Source organism: Toxorhynchites rutilus, chromosome 2, assembly GCF_029784135.1.
Source record: "Toxorhynchites rutilus septentrionalis strain SRP chromosome 2, ASM2978413v1, whole genome shotgun sequence".
NCBI classification, from domain to species: Eukaryota; Metazoa; Arthropoda; class Insecta; order Diptera; family Culicidae; genus Toxorhynchites; species Toxorhynchites rutilus.
The window spans coordinates 132964810-132991585 of record NC_073745.1 but is presented as its reverse complement, the minus strand read 5'-3'; the positions used below and the strand labels follow the sequence as shown (position 1 = coordinate 132991585).

Here is a 26776-nt window from a genome sequence, read left to right as displayed (position 1 = left end):
AGGTCAGGCCAGGTAATGAATCTCTTGATCCCTCGTCGTCCAGCTCGTCCAGCTCGTTCAACTCGTTCAGTAATGATGTTGTCTTGTCGATGTCCTCACGAGAAATGAATGCGTTTCACCACCAGAATATCGCTTAAGTATGCTTTTTGTCCGTGATTGAATCGAGAAAAGGTGTGGTTTACGATGGCAATTTGGAAGGCAAACTAGAGGGGAATGAACTCTCTGAGTTTGAAACTTTCGGCGACTGAGCAATGATCAACTGAAAATTATATATTTTTCGCGATGCGAAACATTTTCCGTTGCGCGCGCATACATATTGGATACGAAAATTTCCAACTGATGGGGAAGAATAATTTCAGAAGCTTTCCTGTTAATTGCGATTGATTGAAAAATCACAAAACCAAATGTATTTGGCTGCACTGTCATATGGATAGAAAACATTAGAATAAACTCTTTCGCTGCTCCGATCTCTTCCCGGGGAACCATTTGTGGCATCACTCTCCTCCTGATGGATTCCCTACTGGCCTAAGGTGCACAAACAGGCTCTTGGCGACACCGTTCATTCGCGCCTTCATGATAAACGAAAAGCTTCACCACAACAGCGACAACATGCTCCAATCGCTGTTCAATTAGAACTGAGTGGATTTCCGAATGGCGCTCGCTTATATACCGATTGGTGATTTCAATAGCCTGTTTTGAAAGCAATTTTAAGACTATTGAAACAAGTTTGTGGATCAAAAAGTAACAAGTATATAACGCGTAGACATTTTATCTTTCAAATGAAGTGTTTATCATACCATTTCGTTCAGTTGTTTAGGAGCTATTAACGCTCAAAATCTCGGTCTCCGGCGTAACGCTTTCGTTTTCGAAACTTTGATTTTACACCCCGGTATAGAAATGAAAGACGTAGTCCTACGTCAAAAAAACCTTTTTTTTTGCTTTGACTTTCATATTTCAAATTCTACACCAAAACTGTCTTCATACGACTTCTAAAGCTCATCAAGACCAACATTTTGCGATGCTGAGCTTGTCTATATCCTCAACCTACTCAATGTTATTGATGGTTATTGGTGGTTTGTTATTGGATGGCCCAATGATTTTAATTTTAATTCACCCAAACACAAAATATAACATTATTTTGAAAATAACACATTATGTAAAGTGAAATATGCTCTTTCAAATTTCGCCAAGAAACTTCCTTTATGTGAATGATCCAAATGCAGAGATCGTATTTTTTTGAATGAAACATCAATAACCTTGAGTGAAGTTGAGATATTGACAAGTTCTGAATCGCTGAGTTTTTATATAAGTTAGCTCTAAAAGTCTTTCGAAGACATTTGCACGTAGAATTTAAAACATATGAGAGATAGTGCAAAAAAAACAGTATTTTTTAAGGTTACCCAAACGCAACTTAGAAAAAAGGCGCTATATCGGTTATTTCAAGAGATAGAAAAAAAAAACTTTGTTCAACAAAGGTGTCTCAAACAACTGGGCTACAACATTGTCGAACTATATTTACCTCTATCTATAAATATAAGAAAGTTATATTTTTTGTTTGATAGACAATTTTGGTAATCGACATTGGTAATCGAGAACTTTGCGCAGTTAACTGAACTAAATCTTTAATCTGGAATCATTTTTTGTATCACGAGTTCATCTCCATGCAGGTTGAACCTTCTTCGTGTATTCCAAACTGTCTGTGTTTTCCTGACTCAATTTCTATGTTCAATTCCATCAGTCCATAATCCAAGAAATGGAATTCCAGATTATCACCCATCGGAGATCGTTCCAGCGATCTTTCTGACATTTCTGGGTAAGGAGAGGACTGACTCACTAGCAAAGTCAGAAGCGGTGTTCGAGGTTGCGTTGCTTGCATCTATATTTGCTTTATCCCATTCCATTCTTCGATTATACAGTGGTAGACATTCATTTAGCCGCACACTATTTTTCCTCAATATTTTTAAAAATAAGTCAACTCTTTGTACAGTTTTGCTCATAAAAGACAATTATTGTTTATTTTATCGAATTCATCGAATTCTAAAAAAAAGTATAAATTCACTTTTTGTTTTCTGAGTAATTCAAATATGTGGAATCAGGGTGGACATTCGTTTAGCCGCATCCTAAAATTTCAATAAAAGAAAATTTTCAAAATTTCGAGTCCAATCGGTAGCCAATATTTAGTATGTCCACCTCCATTTCGGATCACTTTGAAAACTCGATTTGGAATCGAGTCAGACAGCTTTTAAAGTGTTACCATATTGATTATAGCCCAACATTCCTGAATTACTGCCTTGAGACTGGAAATGTTATCAAATTGTCATCCGTTTGCATAGACCATCTCGGCCAAGATTATCCATAAGTTCTCTATGGGATTGCAATCGACTGCCAGCAGGTCATTCAAGCAGCGGAATGTCCTTCTCGGCAAACCATGCCTTCGATTGCTCGGAAACGTGGATCTATGCATAATCCGGCTGAAAAAACGACATCCTCGGTAGCGTTATTCTTAACATGGCCAATCAAAACGTCCTCCAGTAATTGAAGATACATTTTGGAGTTCATTCGGGTTAAAATGAAACAAATGAGAAGCTTGCTGTGAAACGGCTCCCCACACTGTCAAACTTTCGCCCCCAAAGTTTCGCTTCGATCTCACGGCATGGCGTTGACTTAAATTGTACCAATAGCAACTGTAACAGTCCGGACCATCCAAATTGAACTTTTTTCGCCGGAAAATACAACATTTCTCCATTCTAGTTTCCATTCCATGTATTGCCGAGCGAAAATGAGATGGTTCTGCTAATGGGTGGCGGTCAATTTGGTTTCCCTGGAGGTTTCTTCCACATGATGTTTGGTGACTCATTCAAGATGCGCACAATATGCCTCTTCGTTACTGGAGCAACCGATTCTGCCTTAATGTATGAGCAGGACATCGTTTCCTGGTTGCTTCGTGTCTTATTCGACCTTTAAGACGCAAAGTAACTTCGGTGTTCCCATTTGTTGGTCGTTATATCCCATATTTCTGGCACTATTTAAAGAAATTCTGTACCACTTTCTCAGATAGACCAATTTTTGTTACGATCGAGCGATTAGAAAACTTTTGTTCACTGAATATCTTTATTATTTTCCGCCTCTCTTCCGTCAATAGAATACCTTTCGCCATTCCTTTAAATTCTACGTAAATCACTAATCTGACCAACTTCTTACGTTGCACATCTAATATTTATCTTGTAAATTGAACATTACCAAGTATTTTTTTCAAAAAACACAGATTAAGGCTTGGTGATTATGCGAAGACATCATTTTTATGCCCTGCTGCTAAACGTATGTCTCGGGAAAAAACGACGTTTGAATGTTTTTATCCACCGATGCCGCCTTGTGTGTGTGTGATTGTGACGCACGTCCTTTCAATAAAAGTGACTTAAATATAATATCACTACAGCAAATAAGTATCCCGATAAAAATAACATTCCTAGTTGTTTTGTAAGTGTTTCAAGTTTTTTTTTCAATTGCGGCTAAACGAATGTCTATCACTGTATATGTCACCCTACTAAGTTCAAGTTTTGCGCGAGTGATCGGTTTCCCATACTGTTAACAATTGAATAAGCAACATCTGCTGTCATAATAATAATAGAATTAACTCCTTAGAACCTGTGTAACTAAGTCTTTCGAATAAACTAATTTAAAAACAAGGTTCGTCACTTAAACATATTTCAGAGAAAGATTCCCAGAAATATTCTTGCTATCATTTCTCGGTTCCAGTAGTCATCTCTATGGAAAACAGAGATCTGATTGTGCAAACCTGTTGCACATGACCACGTTAAATATATAATATTTAGTTCATTTCTTAAATTGATATCTAGGCGCATCACGATGGCAGATCAAATACTGCAATGCAATAACATCGGTCAAATGGTGAACTTTTGACAGCTTACAACTCAATTACAACTTATACCTTATCGCATCTTGTTATCCGCCACTGACCATATAATATTATATAAAAGCAATCCTTGCCATCACCGGCGTCGAGTCCGTCGATTGGCAGTCTGTTGATTAAGTGCAAGTTAAAATAAAGCCGGTATAAATTGTAAACACAATTTCGCGCAGTTGTGACAGGCAACATGATACTGACCTGGGCGTGTTACGGCTTGCTGCTCACCGTATGTTGGTGTAACATTGTTGAAGCGAGAGGAATTTGCGGCAGAAGATCTATAAGGAAGCATTGGTCCGACTGTCAAAAGTTTATCGAATGTGGAGAAAATACTACCGTTGTATTCCAATGTCCAGAAAATAGTTTTTTCAATCCAAAAACGCTAGTTTGCGATTTTGCGATGTACCATGAGTGTGAAACAGACCAGAATGTAGATGAAACATTGCTGAATACTCAGAGCCTGATGCAAGCATCAGCTGGTCACCTCACCACAAGTACAGTATGCAACCAGCTGCACTTAGGTGCCAAATTCCCACACCCCGAGTATTGTAATATGTTTTACCATTGTTCATCCTTTGGACCAATACTGTTTGAATGCCCCACATTGTTGTTGTTTTCTTCGCGAATTAATGTCTGTAACTGGCCACAATTTGTCGATTGCGATAATAATGGTGGAGGTGGAGGTGGAGGTGGAGATGAGGGCGAAGATCCTGATGATGATGATGATGACGATCTTCCAGGACAAGGAGCTTGTCCAGCTAATTGCATTGAAGATAATCGTTGTCCTGTGAATTGTGAGATAGATCTCCAAACGACATTGCTTCCGCATCCCAGCAGATGTGATATGTTTCTGCAATGTAAGAATGGATGTGCGTGTACCAAATACTGCGACGATGGATTATTCTGGAGTACAACCGTTCACCGATGTGTGGAGCGATATCGCTCGAATTGTGAGGAGATTGATCGTGTCGAGTGCCCAGCGAATGATTGTACACCGAATGAACTCTGCCCGGTGTATGATGATCCCGACAATCCTATCCGACTGCCTCATCCTGAGCGATGCGATGCATACAAACAATGCCATCAGGGAGCAGCATGTACCGTGGACTGTCCAGATGGTTTAGAGTATAACCCAGAGGAAGGAGTATGTGATATCCCATGGGGTTGTGTCATAACTACCACTCTTCCGGGGGAGACAACAACGGTAAGCTAGGAGTGTGAATAACCAAAATTTTCATTCGTAGAACATGTATGCCGGTTATTTCCTCCTCGAGGTTTAGTATCTTCATGCAATGGCGGTAGCGAGATAATTTAAGTGCCAGAAGGAACGACTGAAACAAATCTCCAGAACTACAATCCCTGAATTTTATGACCAATGATCTGTATTTGTAAGTCTTGCGACGTGGATAAAGACAAGATGATTAATGCCAATATATCCAACGTCGTCAATGCTATAGATATCGCCCGCTATTTTATTTTGAAAACGAGGAAATTCAGATTATTCGTCCTAATTAGAAATATAGATGCCATAGTTACCTCTGAATACAAACTTATACTTCTCTGTAAATTTTCATTTTTCACCATGAAGTAGTAATATTATTTTTATTCTCACAACAGGATCCAGACGATCAAACCGAAACTACTGATGAGCCAGCGACAACTACTACTGAAGATTCAACCACAACAATTGAAACAACTACTATCGATGATACCACATCTACTACTCAAGCTACAACTCCAACTACAATTACTACTACTACTACCGAAGTCACCACACCGACTACACAAACTACAACCACAACTACGCAGCCTACAACCACTACTACTCAAGACACTACAACTATCACAACAACCACCGAAGACACTACAACACCAACTACGCAACCTACAACCACTACCACCCAGGACACTACAACTATTACCACTACTATTACTACTACTACCGAAGATACCACACCGATTACACAAACTACAACTACAACTCTTCAACCTCCAACTACCACCGAGGCCACTACAACGACCGCACAAACGACACCAACTGACACAACAACCTATCGAAGTACCACACAGACGTGGCCTGAGACAACCACGCCAGGATGTCCGATCTGTCCGCCAGGAGTATGCAAACCCGACAATCGCTGCCCGATTGACCCATGCGCCGAATGTGAACCACTTCTACTGCCCCACCCTGAGGAATGCGGCATGTTTTTAAAATGTACTCACGGGTTTGCATGCGAAATGCGCTGTCCCGCGGGTCTCCAGTGGAGCTCATCGGCTAATCGCTGCGAGTGGCCTGAAAAAAGTGACTGTGGATCTAACGGCAAACAACCGGATGACCCAAACTGTCGTATTGATCCTAGATGTACGACAGCCCATAACACGTTACTGCCGTCTCTGAACTCCGACTGTAGCAAATTTGTTCAATGCACCGGTCAATTGGGATGCACCAAAGATTGTCCCGAGGGTCTGCACTGGAGCGCGCGACTGAATCGGTGCGAATGGCCAAACAGAGCGGGATGTGACTCAAGCATATCTCCTGAGGACCACTGTCAAATTTGTCCTTGTCTACCATGTCTCGTGTGGCGAGACCGCTATCCCTGTGTACCTAACAGTGTTTGTGCGCAAAATGCCAACACAACTTTGACTCTGCCATCGCAGCAAGAATGTGGACGTTTCTACAAGTGCCTCAATGGTTTGGCCTGTCTTCTCAGCTGCCCGCACGACACACACTACAGCATCCAATCGCAGCGCTGTGAGGATCCGAAAGTCGTGAATTGTTGGATATAAAATTCCACTCTCAATGCGCGATGCATCATTTTATCAAGTTGAAGACTATCACTGAAAAAGAACACAAATAATACTTTATTTAAGAATATGTTGTTGCGTTTTAATGGGAAGAAAATGTCAGATAAAATTATATAAATATTTAAACCGAGTGGAAATAAAAATGAATGAAGGTTTTATGTAGTAGGGGTTATTATTAGTATGTAGACATATAGGGTAAGTGGGGATGATTTGAACACCTTTTTTGTATCGAAAAGTACGACACAACTTGGAATTTTTATTTTGTCATCTCCTTTTATTGTTGAACCGTATGTACCTAACATAAAAAAAAACTTTAGTAGAATTTAACAGGTGACGGGAAACTGTAGTATAAACAAAGCAAGAACTTTGATTTTAAGAATGTAGGAGAAGTGGGGTAAGACGGGCATTAGGGTGCCAATGAATGTATGGAAGAAATCGACCCTAAAATTTCAAAAAGTTACCCTATACAAAATGTTTACCACCTCGAAAAAATACCCTATGCCAAATATCAGCTCAATTGGAGTTCAGGGCGCAAAGCGATCAAAGTTTGAGTTTTTAAAAAAATTGAAAAATCACCCAACGGGGGAGTAAAGGAAATCGGGGTTTTCGAAAAAAAAATGTTGATGTCAAATGTCTTCAAATTTCGTGAAACATCGAGATCTAGTGTCATCTCGAAAAAAAAATTATCAAAAATCGACACTCTGGGTTTTTTTGGGGTACGAGACGAAACATATGATTTTAAGTGCTAATAAAAATAATTATCTCGATTTTTCATTCGGAACTTGTTGCGAATGTTGATTTGCACGATAATATACCCTTTGCAAAATATTAGCTCATTCGAACTTCATTTATTAGTGTTGCAGATGTTAAAATTTGAGTTTTTTGAAAACCGAAAAATTATCGGAAATCAGGGTTTTCAAAAAAAATTTTGATGCCAAATGTCTTTAAATTGCATGACACATCGAGATTTACAGTCATCACAATTTTTATTTTGTTAAAAATCGACTTTTCAGACGGAAAAACCACCAAGTGCCTGAAAAAAATTTTTTTTACCATTTTTTTTCGAGATAACAGTAAACGACGACGAGACGAGTTAAAATTGCATAATTTTAAGACATTTGGCACCAACAATTTTTTTTTTTGAAAACGTTGATTTTTGGTGAAAGGGTATATTATCGTGCAAATCAACATTTCGCAACAAGTTCCGAATGAAAAATCGAGATAACTATTTTTATTGGCACCCGCAACCATACGTTTCGTTTCGTATTTCGAAAAAAAAACTAAGTCCCAGAGTGTCGATTTTTGACCAAAAAAAATTCTTCGAGATGACGTTTCATGCAATTTTAAGACATTTGGCATCAAAAAAAATTTCAAGCCCCTCGATTTCCTTTAATCCCCCCTTTGGGTGATTTTTCGAATTTCAAAAAACTCAAACTTGGATCGCTTTGCGCCACTCTCCCTTATGTCCCATTGAGCTGATATTTGGCATAGGGTGTTTTATTGAGGTGGTGACCATTTTTTATGAGGTAACTTTTTGACCATTTTCATTGGCACCCTAACGGACATGTCAAGAAGAACTTCAATTGTATCTTTGGAAACTCATGTTTCCCAAAACTTGGATGCAGTTCCTTATAATTCAATATACTATTTTTCGAAATGATCGACCAAATGTTTTACAGAAAAAGGTACCACCATATGGGGGGGGGCTTGTGGGCAGTTTTGTAATATACGAAGCGTAGAAGTTAACAGCTCGTGAGAGGAATAATTTTGTTCAACCAAGGTCTAAACTCGTCAAGAATATTAGTTAAATGATGAAAAAATTGAATTGATACAAATAGAAGTTAAAATTCACTTTTCAACAGTATAAACGGACAGAGCCTCAACTATTTTGCTCTTGGTTCCGGTCATCTTCTAGACAGCCCACCTTTGGTAATTTTATTTCTGTTTTTAGACGCAGGGCATTCATTAGGAATAGAATAAACAAACTTTTCACAATCCATCTCACTCCGGCAACTGTCCGTTTTACCCCACTATCAACGTTAAGGTGAAGTTTAAGTGGCTATTACATGTACAGTGGGGTAAAAATCGTGATTTTTGATGATTTTGCTTGATTTCTTACCAGGAGTTGTTTATATCGATATTGCAGCCAAATTAGGAAAAATAGAAGTTGGGCGTCAAAGAACAAATTGTAGAGTGGTTAAAAAACTTCAGTTTAATTGATAGAAACAATTTAGTTTAGTATAAATTTTTAGGATAAAATAAATAATAACCCATTAAAAATCATTAACTTTTAAGTTCTTCATTTCCAGAATGTTATCAAAATCCACTAATTTACTTGTTTCACTACTACATCCTGTACTAAATTTTCTCATCTTTCAAATGAAAGCAAAAGAATCGTCTTCCGTAGCGTATTTTCTAATGTAGAGCCAGTTTTAGGCAACAGAGTCCGAAAAAAAAGTTCTATAGCTATGTCATTGTTGAAATTCGAACATATGCGTAGGTGGATTTTTTTCATCAAATATGATCGTCTATCACCTCCTGAGAGATTCTGGATGAATTTATTTTTTTCATGTGAGAAAGGTGTTTTCTGACTTTAAGGGGATGAATCAAAAATCGAATTCCTCTTTCCTTATCAAAAAACGAAAAATACATGCAAAAAAAACAAATAAAAAAAAATTTTTTTTACTCGATTTTATACAGGATTTGATTATATACAGTGACAAGAAATTAAAATCAAAAATCAAAAACTGTAGATAATCGAGTCCGCGCTGTATTTCAATAATTTAAATTTTTTATTTTAAATTTTTATTTTAAATAAAAAAATTTATCACTTATGGATGAATTTACTTTCCCGTATGTACCTAATATCGCTTCTCTGTCAACTCACAAACCGAAATATAATCATCAGCGAAATCAATTTTGCAATTAAACCACTCAAAATGCTTAATATCGAAGCCGTATAAAATACATCCACACGCGGAATCATGTTTGATTTTCGGTTTTTGTTTCCCTATTTCACTTTTGATCAGTATTCATTGTCATAGGATGATTTAAATATTATAGAATATCATGTATAAGAGGTTCCCATCAACAGAAATTTGAAATTCATAATGCAACTATACAAATTAACCACCTGTCCATTATACCCCCACTGTCCGTTTTACCCGCGGTTACCCTACAGGATTTAAATATTTCTTTGCTCTAGTTAATTCCAGATGCTGCGGGATTACAAAAAAAAAGCCACATAAGAGTGAGAGGGTCCGAGACACGATCGCATAGTTGAAGTAAGATTCCGTTAGGCTAACTGTTGCATGCTGATTTAGGATATGTTTAAAAAATTACATCGTTAAACTCTTTGATAATGATTTGGTGGCTCTGAAAAGGACGTTTTGTTTGGTTATTGGGTGTTGTTCGTTCACTCCACCAGTATTTACAACCGAGTGATGATGGCAGAAGGATGGTGATTAGTCGTTCACGATAGAAGATGTCGTAGTGGAATGGGGTATGATGATAGCCCCCCTCCTGTGTTCGGTATGGATGAAATAAGAAAAAAACTCACCAATGTAATGTTATCTTGATAAAAAATTATCCGGAATCACAACCATGTGGCGCTTTCAGTCACCCGTTTTTATTCATTTTTTTTGTAGGTTGACACATCTGTCATTGACATTTTTGTAGCGTGATAGTTTTACATTTCAAAATGTTACGCTGTATTGAGTACATCTGCTATCGAGCGTGCCTCGATTTAGTACAATTTGCATATGCACACAATGCCATCGTTATTCGCAGTGTTTGCCAAATGATCCACTCATTGAAAAAATCGCTTTCGTTCGTTCAAATATGATCTTTCAGGAAACATTTCCCCCAGCGGTATTCTATTATTGTTATGTGCTGCAAATCACGACACAAAAGAGAACGAGACAACTCTGCATCGGCTCGCACTTCATTGCACACCAGCATGCAAGCAAAGCTATCATATACGCTTTCAGTGCAGAAAGCTTATTTTCTTCTTTGCCTCTAACATATGCATACCGACCTCTCCATGCATCATGAAACAGCAGGATCATACGGACAACGCAAAGCGAAAGATTCATATTCAGCTAATGTAGCAGATCCTGATTTTTAAGTCTCAGAGAGTGCGAACTATATGATTATTTAGCTCGATAGAGGCTAAGGGAAGGGTAGTCAGATTATATTTTCCATTTTTAACGCCGCTATCCCTTGAAATGTGTATATTCATATAGACCGCATAGTTTTACTAGCAACACCGCTCCAGTGAGAAGCAAAAACTCTCGCGTTTTATCTCTTTTCCCATTCGCTGATCTCCGCAAATGGTGACGTAATGATGACGTAATTTTTCTTGTATCATTTATTGCTTTACACTTGTCTGTGCAGTGGGTTTTGCTATAGTAAAATGAGACGATATATGCGGTTCAAACTTGTATGCAGGCTTCGAAAATAGTGTGCCATGTTTGATACAACTCGAATATGCAAACAACAGTCTTCGTTCCTCTCTTAGTTTAATCACTAAATGTTACAAAAGTGATTGCTGACATTCATACAAGTATCTGAATGATCCTCTCATATTTGGTTATATGTTCGTGAGAGTTTACTTGCATGACACATTGTGTATCATTTGATTTTGATCGAAATCCAAACACTGGTAATTCGTAAACATTTGGCTGAAAACGAAAAGAATACCATTCAGCAACCACCGAATTCACTCATTGGACGGTTGAAAAACAATAAAGCCGCTGGTATCGACAATTTGCCGAGTGAGCTACTAAAATACGGTGGTGAAGCACTAGCTAGAGTACTGCACTGGGTAATCGTCAAGCAGCGTGCGAACACGCTGCTATGCGCCGCCTAAAAGGTGCTCTCTCAGATAATCTACCGCCGCATATCACCGTTTGCAAAGAAGTTCGTGGGGCAGTATCAATCCACGGATCAGATTTTCGCGGTACAACAGGTTCTGCAGTAATGTCGTGAGTTAAACGTAGCCATACATCACCTTTTCAACGACTTCAAATCAGCTTATGATACAATCGATCGGGACAAGCTATGGCAAATTATGCACGAACACGGTTTTCCGAATAAACTGATACGATTAATCAAGGCGACGATGGACCGAGTAATGTGTGTGGTTCGAGTACCGGAGACCCTCTCGAGTTCCTCCGAATCTCGGAGAGGACTACGGCAAGGTGATGGGCTTTCTTGCTTGCTGTTCAATATCGCTTTAGAAGGTGTGATCGGAAGAGCGGGGATAGACACGAGTGGTACGATTTTCCGAAAGTCAGTCCAGCTTTACGGCTTCGCAGACGACATTGATATTGTAACACGAAACCTTGAGACGATGAAGGGAACTTACATCAGACTGAAGACTGAGGCCAGTAGGGTTGGGCTTACCATCAATACATCGAGGACAAAATACAGGCGATGAAGAGGTTCCAAGGAGACAAATGTTAGCCTCCCACCAAAAATTCATATGGGCGGTGACTAAATCGAAGTGGTAGACGAGTTCGTGTACTTGGGCTCACTGAGAGATACAAAAACGCATTATGGCAGGAAATCGGGCTTACTTTGGACTCCGGAAGACACTACGGTCGAGTAAAATTCATCGCATCATAAAGTTAACCATATATAAAACACTGATAAGACCGAGAGCCCTATACGGCCACGAGACGTGGGTTATTCTCGCGGAGGACCAGCACGCCCTTAGTGTGTTCGAACGGAAGGTGTTGCACACCATCTACGGTGAAGTGCAGATGGATGACGGAATGTGGAGAAGACGAACAAACCAAGAGTTGTACCGGCTGCTAGGGGAACCACCCATCGTTGATACTGCGAAAGTCGGCCGGCTGCGTTGGGCTGGGCACGTCCGAAGAATATCGGACGACTGCCCAGTGAAAATGATCCTCGACAACGACGAACGGAACGAGGAGAAGAGGAGTGCTGCGGGCAAGATGGTACGACTAAGTGGAAGCCGACTCGCGGATCCTACGCAGACTGCATGGCTGACGACAAACAGCTATGGACCGACGAGGGGAATGGAGACGGCTTCTGTATACAGCACAGGCCACTGAGCCTTTTGCTGATTAAGAATTCACACGTTTCACCCGAGATCAAGAATTCACGTTTCACCCGAGATCGAAGTTGGCGCTGATGGCCATACCGCAAATCAAATATAATAAATGTTTCGAGGATTGGATCAATCGCTGGCATAAATGCGTTGCAGTCGATGGGGAGTACTTTGAAGGGGGCAATATCACTATTGATGTATAATCTTGTATTTTTCATTCCCTGAATGAATTCTGGGAACTTTTTGATAGAGGTAGTATAGCATAAATATCACAAAAACATGCTACTTGATTATCGAGAAAACACATTTGATATATAAGAGGTAATTTTCTTTTACAATTTTTATTTTCTGAAAGTGTTTACTCAAACCATTTCCATTCTCGCTTCAAATCCAACGGAAACACGATGCTATATGCCTCAATGCGAATTTCAATTGGACTAACAGCACCTAATACACTCTGTCCAACTTCTATAAGAGAGGAGGCGATCTGGCGTAGTGGTAACATCCATACCTCTCACGCAGAGATCACGAGTTCAATTCTCACTCCCGACATTCTTCCAAAAATGGAAGTAGAAGTGACGAACCAGCCGAAATGTGTTGAAAGTCACTATAATAAAGAAAAAAAAAAAAAAAAAAAAAAAAACTTCTATAAGACCAGTGGATGATCTTGCTGCTTCGTGTCATTGTAAACAAACAATGCTTCAATTGATATACTAGTGTGTAGGTATTGGTGACTACCATACACTGTACGACTTTCATATGTGTGTGTACAAGCGTTTTTTTTTTGGCAAGGAGGCCATGTTGACTGGGTAGTGTGAGATTTTTACTCACTAAAACCACCTCCTTGTACTTCATGCCTGGCCCCCCGGAACCACCATTTGGTATTACTTCGGGAGGGGGCTGTGCTCATGCACTCATCTCTCTAGATTTGTTATGCTGAATCTTTGCTCGTCCCTCCATCTTCGTTGGAGCGTCGTCAACATTTTTGTTACTGCACGATTCACTGCATTCCACGTACTTTCACTTTCGCACATCTTTTGGACGATGTTCTGAGCATTTAGGGTTGATCTGCTAGCGAGGAACATTTCTTCCCTTTTAATAGAAAAACGGGGGCAGTCGAAAACCACGTGTTCTGCTGTCTCCTCTATTGTGTTACACTCTGGGCAAAGCGGCGAACTTGCATGGCCGAATCTGTACAAGTACCATCTGAAACAACCATGACCGGATAGGAATTGCGTCAGGTGGAAGCTCACTTCTCCGTGTTTTCTTTCTACCCACGTTGTGATGTTCGGGATCAAGCTGTGGGTCCATCTACCGTTAGGCGTGTTGTTCCACTCCTGCTGCCACTTTCTCATGGAGCCAGCCCTTGCTCTTACCCGCACTTTTCTGTTACTCTGCACGCTTTCTGTTCTCTGTTTGTAACACATGTCGTCTTCGGCCAGAGTGAGATCGATCGGGATCATTCCGGCTATGACACAAACCGCATCCGCAGATATAGTTCTATAAGCGCTCGCTACTCTTATCGCCATTATTCGGTATGTTCTAGTCAGCAGCTTGCGATTTTGTTGGCATTCAAGCGCTGCTGTCCAAACTGGACCGCCATATCGGAGTATTGATGTTGCTACACTGGCCAGGAGGCGTCTCTTACAACTGCTAGGCCCCGCGTTATTCGGCATAACTCTAGCTAGCGCCGCGATGACTTTGGCCGCTTTCGTGCATGCGTATTTAACATGACTCTTGAAATTAAGTCGGTCGTCGATAATCACCCCAAGGTATTTCAGCTCACGTTTGGAGACGATAGTATGCGCCCCAACATTGATCTTCGCTTGCTTTACAACTCTGTGATTGCTGACCAACACCATTTCGGTTTTGTGATGTGCTATCTGCAACTTAGCCTCTTTCATCCAATTTTCCACTATCTTTATCGCCTCTGTAGCCAGCATCTCGATTTTCTCACGAGTCTCGCCTGTCACCGTCAGGGAAATATCATCGGCGAAGCCGGTAATCTTCACTCCTGTAGGAAGCTTCAACCTCAGCATACCGTCGTACATCCCGTTCCACAGCGTTGGACCCAAGATGGAGCCCTGAGGGACACCCGCTGTTATATTCAATGCCTTCTGTCTCTTCTCTGTGTCGTAAGTCAGAACCCTGTTTTGAAAGTAGCTTTTGAGGATCTGGCACACATAATTCGGTACCTTCATTCGGTGCAGTGCTTCGGCAATAGCTTCCCAACTGGCGCTGTTGAAAGCATTTTTCACGTCTATCGTTATTATAGCGCAGTATCGATCGCCGCGTCTATTCTGTTTTAAGGCTTTTCTGGCTGCTTCGGCAACTAACAGGATGGCATCCACCGTGGATTTATATTTCCGGAACCCGAACTGCGTCTTCGAGAGTCCGTTGTCACTTTCTGTGCACTTCGTCAACCTGTTCAGAATTATCTTCTCCTGCAGTTTTCCGAGGGTATCCAGTAGACAGATGGGCCTATAGGAAGAGGTTCCCCTGGCGGCTTTCCTGGTTTCGGCAACAGTACCAGTTTCTGCTTGTTCCAAATATCTGGAAAGCATCCTTCATCCAGACACTTTTGCATCGTTGCTCTGAAAAGATCTGGATACGCTTCAACCGCGGCTTTGAGGGCCACATTTGGGATTCCGTCGGGGCCAGGTGCTTTATTCACTTTCAGTTCTTTTGCCGCCGCCAGCAGCTCTTCTGTGGACACTCTCTCGACGTGTTCTTCATTTTCACTATATGGTGTTGCTGGCCAGCTCATTGGATCATGCTGCGGGAAGAGCCCTTCTACAATATTCTTCAACCGCACCGGACAGCTTTCACTGGGTGTCGATGAACCTTTAATCTTTGCCATCACCACCCTATATGCATTGCCCCAAGGGTTCGCATCGGCATCGCGGCATAGTTCTCTGAAGCAGTTTATCTTACTACGTCTTATTTCATGCTTAAGGGCGGCTTTTGCTGTTTTGAGTTCTTCCCTGCGCTCTACTCTGTCGATAGCATTTCTGGCCCTTTGCATCCTCCTCCTGGCTCGGAGACAGTTCGACCGAAGGGAGTTAATCGTCTCGTTCCACCAATAAACTGGGCGACGTTCGCCTTTCGGTATTAGTTTTCGTGGCATGGTAACGTCACATGCTCTCACTACCAAATTTGTTAGTTCGCCGGCACTAAGACTGGTGACTGTTCGCTCCTCTCGGAGTGCTTCAATGAATAAATTTTTGTCGAATTTCTTCGACTTCCACCTGCGACCTTTTGTTTTTATACTTCTTGTTTTAGATGAACTCTGACAGCGCACAGCGTAGCGGATTGCTTGATGGTCGCTGTGAGTGTAATCATCACATACTCTCCAATTTACTGCCAACATCGGACTGCAGAAGGTAACATCGATGATTGATTCTCGACCGTTTCTATGGAAAGTGCTGGTGTAGCCTTCGTTGACCAGTCTCACATTCAGCTTCGCCAGGGCTTCCAGTAGACTAAAACCCCTCGCGTTGGTAAATCTGCTCCCCCACTCCACTGCCCAGGCGTTGAAGTCTCCACCGATGACTATGGGACTCCGTCCGATGAGCTCTTCTGTTAGGTTATATAGCATCAGATCAAACTGTTCTATTGTCCATCTCGGGGGGGGATAGCAGCTACATACGAAGATTCCATTTATTTTGGCTATCACGAACCCTACGTATGTATTGGATACCACTTCCTGGATGGGGTATCTTCCCATCGTCGATAGTGCAGCCATTCTAGCTTTATCGGTCAACCAGTTTCCGTTATCTGGAGGTACTTGATACGGCTCTGCTATGATCGCCACATCGCATTTGTGTACAAGCGCTGAGCGTAAACGAATGTCTTTGTATTATTCAAGTGTCAAGTTTCTATAAGACCGGTTACATTTTCCGTTGTTTCAGTTGTTTTGATCAAAAAATCAGGAAAATGCCAAAGGGTAAAGTGCTCACGGAGAGAGAAGAAAGACAAATCGATGCATTTCACCAAGAAAATGTTATTGTCAGAGAAATTGTTCGTCGGATTGGACGATCCCATCAAGAAGTACTCAATTTTTTGACGAATCCTCAAGGATACGGTGAGAAACAGAGAGCTCCACGTAAATCGAAGGTCTCTGACCGGGATAAGCGGGAAATAGCTAGAACAACTTCGAATACCTCAAAATCGCGTATGCAAATAGAGCAATACTTCAATTTAAATGTTGCTCGGGTGACAATTCGTCATTTTGGTAAAAAGTCCTTACATAAAAAGGGCTTGAAAGGTTAAAGCTTCTTATCTTACACCATCTCACATCAGAAGACGTCTGAATTTTGCCAAAGCTCATATGAACCGACAGTGGGACATGGTATTTTGTGACAAAGATTTTTTTCAAAAGAATACAAAACAAAAATTCTTCAATGTATATGTTACCTTCACTGATGAAAAAAGTTCAATTTGGATGGTTTTGATGGTTTCAACGGGTACTGGCATGATTTACGGAAGAAGGAACAGTATTTTCCAACCAGGGATTTTGGTGGAGGCTCGTGCATGGTTTGGGCGGGATTCTGTGTAACCGGAAAGCTCAAGATGGCTTCACATTATATACATGTTCTGAAATCCTCTCTCCTACCGTTTTTGCGTGGATATCGTCACAAAAAATTCACATTCTAGCAAAACAATGCTACTATTCATACCAGCAAGGAAACTAAGCGATGGATTGAGGACCAAAAACTTAATTTTTTCGACTGGCCGACTCGCTCTACAGACTTGAATCCTGTTGAAAATCTTAGGGGGATCCTTGTACGCAGAATCTACACTGAGAGAAAACGGGTCATCACGATTGGAGAGCTCAAGGTCGCAATTTCGGTAACATGGAAAAATATCGAGGAATCCGTTCACCATAATTCGGTAAATAGTATCCCAACACGGATCTTCCAGGTTACTAACCGAGATGGCAAGGTTGCCAATTATTGACAAGTAAATCGGCCTATCGTTTTGGATTTTTCAATGATAATACTTACGAATTTTGAAATGGTCTTATAGAAACGGGACAGCTGAAATTATCATATTTAAGCACAACAAATAGACAAACAACTCTTTTGAACGAAATTTACGTTAAATATACTTTATTCTAAGCATTCAACAATGTATGAATGTATCTTGTCGAAAATCTAACTGATTGTGTTGTAAAGAAATAGAATCAGGGTGGTCTTATAGAAGTTGGACAGAGTGTACCATATGTAGAGCATATGGGAAATAACTTTTTCGATTATTCCTTCACTTCTCCTTTTTTCTCATCGCATGAATTTTCCTTGTATGAAGATGAACGCAACAAAATAGACAGCTCAAATTGGACGATCCGTTCTCGAGCGAAAACACACAGTTATTATCAATTTTGCGGATTTTGGAATTTACGCGGTTTTCTTTTACACGGCACACATCTCCCGGTTAAAAAGCGACTCCAGTGAACTTAGTTGAAATTTCTATGCCAAATGTCACGCCTTGAATACATTCTGAATGGCAAGCTCTAGAATACGCGTGAGTACAGTGCAAGTCGGACGAAATTTCTTTGACAAAAAACTTCCCCGACTAGAACGGGAATCGAACCCGAACCCCGGGATGTTGGGTGTGACGCTAGCCACTCGGCCACGGGAGCACATCCTTCATTGTTCCCCTAAATCCTCCACATGCCAAATTCGTTTCCATTTGCTTGATTAGTTCATGATTTATGCAATTTTTTTTCATTTGTGTTGCAGCCCCCCACTTAGAGAGGAGGGAAGAGATATCTAACCACCGTAGAAACATTTATTGCAACATAAAACATCCACATGCCGAATTTAGTTCCATTTGGTTGATTAGTTCTTGAGTAATACAAAAATTTGTGTTTCATTTGTATGGCAGCCCCCCTCTAGATAGGAAGAGGAGTGTCGATTCACCTTAGAAATGTTTCGTGCCTCTAAAACCTCCATTTGCCAGATTTGGTTCCATCTGCTTTATGCATTCTCGAGTTATGCAGAAATTTGTATTTCAATCGTTCTAACTCATCCCGTAGAGCGGGGTAAATTGAAACGCGGAACTATCGGGAGTTTAATGTGTGGTTATGCTTCTCAAACTATCTACAACTGATTTATGAATAGCTAAATTGCACATATAAGCAGTTAGGAAAAGAGGTTTTGGTACACGTGAGATATGGGAGAGTAGTCTGATACACGCAAAATGGAAACTATATATTAGGAATAATTACGAAACAAGAACATCAAAAATACTATTTTAGACGCTTTCATGACATAGTAGAGCCACTCAAAACGGTCACTAGTGAGATTTATGGGGTTATTAAAATATCCATATATTACGTAACGCATTCAAGAAGGAAAAATGGGATGCCTTGTGGAAACTTGTTTATCAATGAATCCAAATAAGTCTAAACATTTGTATGCAAATAATCATTTGTTACATGTTATGTAGGTAGTTTAAAATAGTGAACAAATTGCGTTACGTTATATTTGAACGACCCCTAGTTGCAAAATTAACTAATTTGGCTTGTATCATGTCTGTGTATTCATAAATTACGTAGAACATACTGAGGAACGAAATATGAATGATCCTCATTTTTTGAATTTATCATCATTCATTCACTGACAATCACCGACAAATAACGTCCGACATCTGCAGCAATGTTTGAAAAATATTCGATTTTCACTGGTTTCAGCTTACCCCTGGGTTGAAATAAGAATGGGGTGTTAAAATGCTTAGTGCTAAACGGAAAAAGTTTTTTCAGTTTAGTTTCTAAAACCACTACACTTGATTATCCCTATTTGATTACCTGACCTGCAATTCTGGGGATATTTTTGAAAAAAAACAGTGTTTTCGGACCGATTTCGCAAAAATGCATGTTTCGATTTCACGGAACAAGAAAAAGTATACGACGACGCGGTTTGCGTTTAGACATTCCAATATTCTGGTAATGGCTGTCATAAGGTGAGTTGAAAGATAATGTTTACTATTTAGCTTTTAGCTATTAAGCTTTTAGTACATTATCTGTATTGGTATTAAAGCCTGTCCACGTTAAATTTCGAACACTTTTCTTTCAGTGTAGTTCATGAAATATTTCACTAATCAATGAAATATTTCACTTACATGACAGCTGAAACCCTCCTCTTTATTCCGATGTCCAACATGTTTACATTCTTCTTCAGTTTGGTAAAATGGCGTCGAATCAAGTGGAAGTACGCAAACGCATTTTGCGCGAACGGCAGCAAAATCCAACACTGTCGGTACGCGTTCTCGCCAAAAAGCTAAAACTGCCGAAGAGTACCGTGTTTAGTGTGTGCAAATCGTTTGACCAGCGCTTAACTGTGGATCGGAAAGTTGGAAGCGGAACAAATCGAAAAGTATGTTCCCGACAGATGGACCGAAAGGTTGGAAAATCAAAATCATATGTACAAAAAGTGAAGCAGAGGCATGGACTGAAGGTGTACAAAGTCAAAAAGGTGCCCAATCGTGATGATAAGCAAAATTTCACTGCAAAAAGCCGTGCTAAGATGCTCTACACCCAGTTTTTGCAAAAATGTTCATGCACCATAATGGACGATGAAACTTATGTTCTCGAAGACTTCGAACAGCTTCCGGGTCTCGCTTTTTATACTGCAATGCGAAGGAATACCGTAGCCGAGTGTTTCCGGATCAAGAAGCAGTCTAAATTCCCCAAAAAGTACTTGGTTTGGCAGGCCATATGCAGTTGTAGCCGAAAATCCAAATCTTTCGTCTCTACCGGCACTATCAACAAAGATGTCTACGAGAAGGAATGTCTCCAGAAGCGGTTGCTACCATTCATAAGAAGCCACGACTCTCCAGTGTGGTTTTGGCCAGATTTGGCCTTTTGTCACTATGCAAAATCCATCCTGGAATGGTATAATGCACATCAAGTCAAATATGTGCCAAAAACAGGAAAAGTACCGGGCTCTGATTAAGCGAAAACTAATCGAAACTAAGAAGAAAACGAATGGCATTAATGATTTCAAGAGGAGATGGAAAAGCGCCGCCGCCAGCATATCTGAAGATACTGCACGGAACCTAATGGCAGATGTTCCCAAGAAAGTTTGTGAATTTTACAGACAACGTAATTAACATCGAAGTAAGCTTGTTTTAGATATAAGTCTATTTCACTGAAATAAACCATCGGTTTTGTTGTATTACGTGAATTTTTGTTTTACTGGCATCATCTTGGTGTCCGAAATTTAACGTGGATAGGCTTCATGTTTAATCCTAAAGAAACCGTTTAACTTAAACAGTTTTTTTTAATAATTTTGTTTCTGATCTGCTCCATCAGTTGGATTCCGAGGAGAGCATTGATATCAAAATCAATGGAGAGCGAACCGGTTATCCGTGTTGGTCAGTACGCCTCGTTGAACCTTCAGTTTAGACAATTCAGATGCCTCTTCTCGGAATATACTCAAGTTAGCTGGAACGTTGGATGAGTTTCTTCACACTCGTAACAACCGATACGGCCAAGCCGAGTGGCCAGTATCGCTGAAGTTGTTGAAACTCGCTCACGTGCCGAAGAACTTGTAGATATTTACGAACGAGTGGATGAACCCATATTTGGTGGAACATTTTCTCCCCATCCGCCTTTACGACGTGCCGGGGATTTCTCCAGTTGAGAATGGTTGCAAGCAGAGGGGTTGAACGATTGTACCGACGATCAAGACATCATTCAGGGACAACTGGAAACTGCCCTTGCCAGTACCATCGAACATTATGCAGATTTGCGTAGTTGAACTTTCCAGGAGGAAGTTGGCATGATGTGATAGGACAAACTGGGGATTTTCGACACGAGGACTCAACTCCATATGGCCAGTTTTTCCATGAGAGTCATCGCCTCCTAATTGTCGAAATTATCGGCTTCCCAAATACACTGTCACCTGTTGTCCAGACTTGTAGTTGTGCTCACAACACAAATAGATGAACTTTTCGATGGTTCGGATAACCTTCCAGTTCTATGTACCCGAAGACGGTTTGTTGGAGCTTTGGATAGCCAGTATGAGGAATGTTTTCGGGAAGATTCCATCGGGCAACATCGATGTTATTGCTGGAAACGTGACCAAGTATGAACGATTCTAGATCAATGTTGCCACATGTACGGATTTTTCTGAAAAGGTACATACTACAGATTTTTGTCATAAAGTACATATAGGTACAAATTTTCTTGAGTATAAAATTTATAACACTGCTTTGTTTTGCTCAGTGTTATCACTTGAAATTACTAAAGAAGCGTCAGTAGTTGTTCTGCTCCCTCTCTCTTAATAAACTATCAACAGATTCTTACTAATATCTACGAGGAAGCTGCTAAATATTTCTAGGACAGGGATTGACATGAATAGAAGAACGATCTCTGTTCCATCAAAGGGAAATTGCTCCAAAAGGAAATCGCCGTCACATAAAGCGAATTGAAACAAATTAGCAATCGCAGTATATTTGAAATAAAACATTAAAGTTTCTAATAGAAATTATTGGTTGAATAACATCGCATGATCTACCTTAACCATAACTTGTTTTAGCTGAGATTGTTGCGTCCACTCCCAGGGGGCTCATTTACGCCCTTAAGTGTGGAGGTAGCGGTGGGCATAAAAACAGAATTAGCGGAAAAATATCGCATCCCTTATACCAAGCCACAACAAAATTAATCATCAAAATCGATCCAGCAGCGACACTATTAAAGCAAACCTGAGACCTAAAAATTTAATTATACAGTGTGGGGACAGCTTGAAGTGCACCCGTGGCCGAGTGGTTAGCGTCATAACTAACATGCCGGGTGTTCGGGTTCGATTCCCGTTCTGGTCGGGGGAATTTTTCGTCAAAGAAATTTCCTCCGACTTGCAATGTGATCACGCGTATTCTAGAGCTTGCCACTCAGAATGCATTCAAGGCGTGTTATTTGGCATAGAAATCTCAACTAAGTACTAATAAAAATGACGCAAGTAATACTACGTTGAGACGGCGAAGTTCCTCTAGAAACGTTAGTGCCATTGAAGAAGAAGAAGAAGAAGAAGGGGACAGCTTGAAACTTTTTTTTTTATTTTATTGTATGCACTCTCAATAAAAGTATGTATAAGCATAATTGAACAAATGAGTAATTTGAAACTCGAGTTATATTTTTCATGTTTATAATACAGATTTTCGAAAGCAAAAGTACCATCAGTACAGAATCATACTGTTTTTCCTTTTCCAATACAAATGCATATGTGGAAACACCGTTCGAAATGTTTAAAAACCATTTAAAGTTTATCTACAAGCGAACCATTCGAAGAAATCTTGGACAAGCAATACCCATTAAGATAAATCTGTCGGAAGGTTGCACGACCGCAAACAATGCATTCGATATTCAGCATGGAAGTGATAGAAAGCGGTTTTTCTGTGGTATAAAAACTTTATATTCCAAACAGTGCCCGTCATAAACGGTACGTTTCGGCCACAGAAGGTTCCATGATGGTGATTTTACTACTATCAATTCTAATCGCATCCGTAGCAGCCGTAAGGGATCCACGCTGTAAAGTATACGATGAGGGCGATAAGTCGATAACGTTGCCGCACAGAGACGATTGCACTAAGTTTCACACCTGCGATGTTCAGGGAAATGCGCTAGAGATGAAGTGTCCACCAAGTACCTACTTTAGTGCCGATCTTGGAGTGTGTACATTCGACCGATCAGGTTGCGCCGCTACCAACAGTGACGATAGCAAGCATCACAACTTATCGAGCGAAGTAAAATTAGGAAAACTAATCATAATTCAAGCGACTTAATATGTTTTGTTGTTTGCAGAACTGTCCAAATCTCCCACATGGAACTACTTTCCCCAAAGCCGATGACTGCTCTTCTTATATAGTTTGCTTGAAGGGTGAAGCTCATATTATTCAATGCCCTAAAGGCCTATTTTTTGATCGAAATAGCAACAAGTGCAAACTAAAGAGAGATGTCGAGTGTACAATTTCACTGGAGATTGCTCCACCAGCCCCAATTCTTCCGTTGCCTAACGTTCCACTGGTTCCCGCCAGTCCCGAACTGTTAAACCCTGGATTGCCTGCAGCTCCTGTGCCACCCTTAACGGAATCACTAGTAGACGCATCGGAGAACACTGTTAGGAATCCTGATACTGTCATAATTCCTCAGGATCCTCGTTGCCAGCAGCAACAGTATGATCCCGAGAGTCCAATAATGCTTAACCATGCAAATGACTGCACAAAGTATATTGTCTGCGTTGGGGACTTCGCTGTAGAAAAGCAGTGCCCCGAGGGTCAACATTGGAGTGCCGATAACAATTGGTGTGATTACGCTTCCCGTGCCAAATGTATGCTTCTGTGATTTATATTTTATCTTTCGAATGATTGTGCCATCAGGTCATATTCATATTTCTCTCCAGTTATCGGAAATTTAACAGTTAACGATAAGTTATAATTGATTCAGAATAAAACATAGCATTAAGTAATTTCTGTACAAAAATTAAGATTTGTATTTTTATCGTGATTGTCATCACAAGTAGAATTCATGTAACTTTGGACCACTCCGTAAAAAAGTGGCATGATTAGTGTAATCTTCCCGCACTTGTTGTCCATAAAATATGCATTCCATGAGTGTTCTGACTGTTTTGTTTTTAACGATACTCGGTAAGCAATCTCTGGCTGAATCTTTGCTGAACGTTTTGTTACAATCCCAGTTTCAGTCACGTAAATTTGTACAAGCTAAGTAGTGAAAGTACAAGTTAAAAGGGATGGCTTGAATATCGGCGCAACATAGGGGAAGTGGGGGAAAGTGGTCACCCTAAGGAACATGGCCATTTCTTGTTTCCACATACCACTACAATTTCCGTTTTCGGAGAATATTGTAGCTCAACTTATTGTTGTTCAAGATAGCAAGCGGTTTTTATTATAAAAATCGAAAATAATACATTTTTCATTATTAGAAAAAAAAAAGTTGAAAAATCCAACATTTTTTTAGTGAAGAGGTAGAGGTGTCACCTGTGGGGGGCAAAGTGGCCACTCGCATGATATTTGCTAGATTTATCTAGAAGAGACAGATTTATGCATGTTTTCTTGTTCAAATTTGTTTAAATCGTGAGGGCCTATTCAACTAGAGTCGTAACTGAAATTTTCTCATACGCACAAAAACGTAGTATGAAACACATAACGATTTCCATTATGAGGCTTGGTTTTGGTTGGGGTGGCATATTTTTCCTGGGTCAAAACCACCAAAGGTACCCCTTTAGGGGCAGAAGGTGATAAGGTATATCAGCTTTTGAAAACATTTCACTAAAAATTCCTTAAATTCACACACAAAACTACGGCCGAATGGCTACCGAGAGAACAATTTTTGTTTTTATTTATATTTTGACATGCGGTAGTCTCACTGAAGTACAGGGTGACTCAAAAGTCATGAAATTCTGTCCATGGATATCCAGGATATATTGTTATGAAATATATCGTCGGTCAAGGCGCTTTTGTTTCATTAAAACTTTCGACGCCCCGTCACCCAGATATGGGTGACACTTTCCTCGCCCGAAATGAGTAGGATTTTTAGAAGGTATTCGATAGAATAGGCACCTAAATGTAACTATAGGATATGAAGAAAAATAATAAAATCATAACCATAATATTATACTGTTTATACTATACTTTTTATTAATTTATAGTACGGATGGTTTGTACTGCAGTTTTTTGCAAAACCCCTATATTATGACTTTGGCATGTATTATTGTCATCAATTCGTCTTCAATTGAAAACAAACTTTGCTAGATCATGTAAAAGTTATCTATAAACTAAGTTTGATCTTCATTTAATAATTTAATCACAAGTTGGGCTCTGCAAGAAACTCAAAAACGTCGAGTTGGGCGTCGAACGTGTTAAGTAATTAAGAATTCGCATAATAATAAACTAATAGGTAATAAACAATTGAAAGTTCTCGAATCATTCGCACAATGAGAAAAGATTGCTACTCCCAAGTGACAATCAAGGTATTCTTCGTGCCACGAAACCACAAAATGTACATTTGCCGGGGGGGTTGGCCCTTTGTGGCGCCAAAAACCAAAAATTTTCAATTTTTCCCCAAATTATATTTCATCTTTCAATTGAGAGCAATTCCACCTCAAATCAGCAGGCTGCTGATCCGACCCTCTCCGTTTTTTTTGAAACTTGGTACTTATGTCTGAAATCACAATTTTCGTTATCATATGACTAATTTAAATAACGACTGATTTTTGAAAATGGCGTAATCAAAATCATTCATCTTTCTTTCAAAACATCTCAAAATCCAGATTTCCAGATGTCTGATCAAAATATAATGTGTTACAAAGTCGTTAGAAAATAAATGCTAAAAAATCATGTCTTAAATGTACCGTTAAAAATCTTTCACAAAAATTAAATTTTATATTAAAAACTTTTATATCTCAAAACAAACCAAATCCCCACCCACCTCTTCGATATTTTTTTGTATATTTTTCTTGGAAAGCCCTTCCAATTTAACAAATAGTGGTGTTATCACGACTTGAAAATGTGTACCGGTAAGTTTCTTCGGTTTTACAACAGATGGCGTAACTTGATTATTATTCCAGTGAATAAAATTTCCAGGCATTCGTTGGAAAGCTACTATCATTGCGCGTCTTTTTCAGTATCTGTCAAAAAGTTGCAGCGTAAACAACATAGTTTTTTGCCACTTCGAATATGTCGATTTTCGTACCAACGAGAGTTTTTTTCGCGGGGAGAGAAAAAGCTGCGGAAAGTCATCGCATTTTGGTGGAAGTTTATGGTGTCATGCTCCAATTGAGCGAACGTGTCAGACATGGTTTGCACGGTTTAAAAGTGGCAATTTTGACTTGGAAGACGAAGAACGTTCCGGACCACCAAAAAAGTTTGTAGATGAAGAATTGGAGGCTTTACTCGATCAAGATCTGTCAAAAACGCAACAAGAACTTGCAGATACACTTGGAGTACCT

The 26776-nt window shown here is 40.0% G+C and overlaps 2 protein-coding genes across 2 annotated transcripts in view; both read left to right on the top strand.

Annotated features, from left to right (window-relative positions):
- The first annotated feature begins 4035 nt into the window (after positions 1-4035).
- LOC129766135 (uncharacterized) overlaps positions 4036-26776 on the top strand; it is a 93785-nt gene continuing 71044 nt past the window's right edge. Inside the window, exons 1-6 of the mRNA XM_055766602.1 lie at positions 4036-5129; positions 5543-6708; positions 12387-12696; positions 16092-16192; positions 23237-23555; positions 23614-24139. Coding sequence (XP_055622577.1) covers positions 4116-5129; positions 5543-6708; positions 12387-12696; positions 16092-16192; positions 23237-23555; positions 23614-24139 — 3436 coding nt within the window. The 5' untranslated portion in view covers positions 4036-4115. The remainder of the gene's footprint in view (positions 5130-5542; positions 6709-12386; positions 12697-16091; positions 16193-23236; positions 23556-23613; positions 24140-26776) is intronic.
- LOC129767649 (uncharacterized) lies at positions 23261-24303 on the top strand. The gene is made up of 2 exons (XM_055768750.1): positions 23261-23555; positions 23614-24303. Exons 1-2 carry the CDS (start codon positions 23277-23279, stop codon positions 24151-24153), a joined length of 819 nt encoding a protein of 272 aa, XP_055624725.1. The 5' UTR covers positions 23261-23276; the 3' UTR covers positions 24154-24303.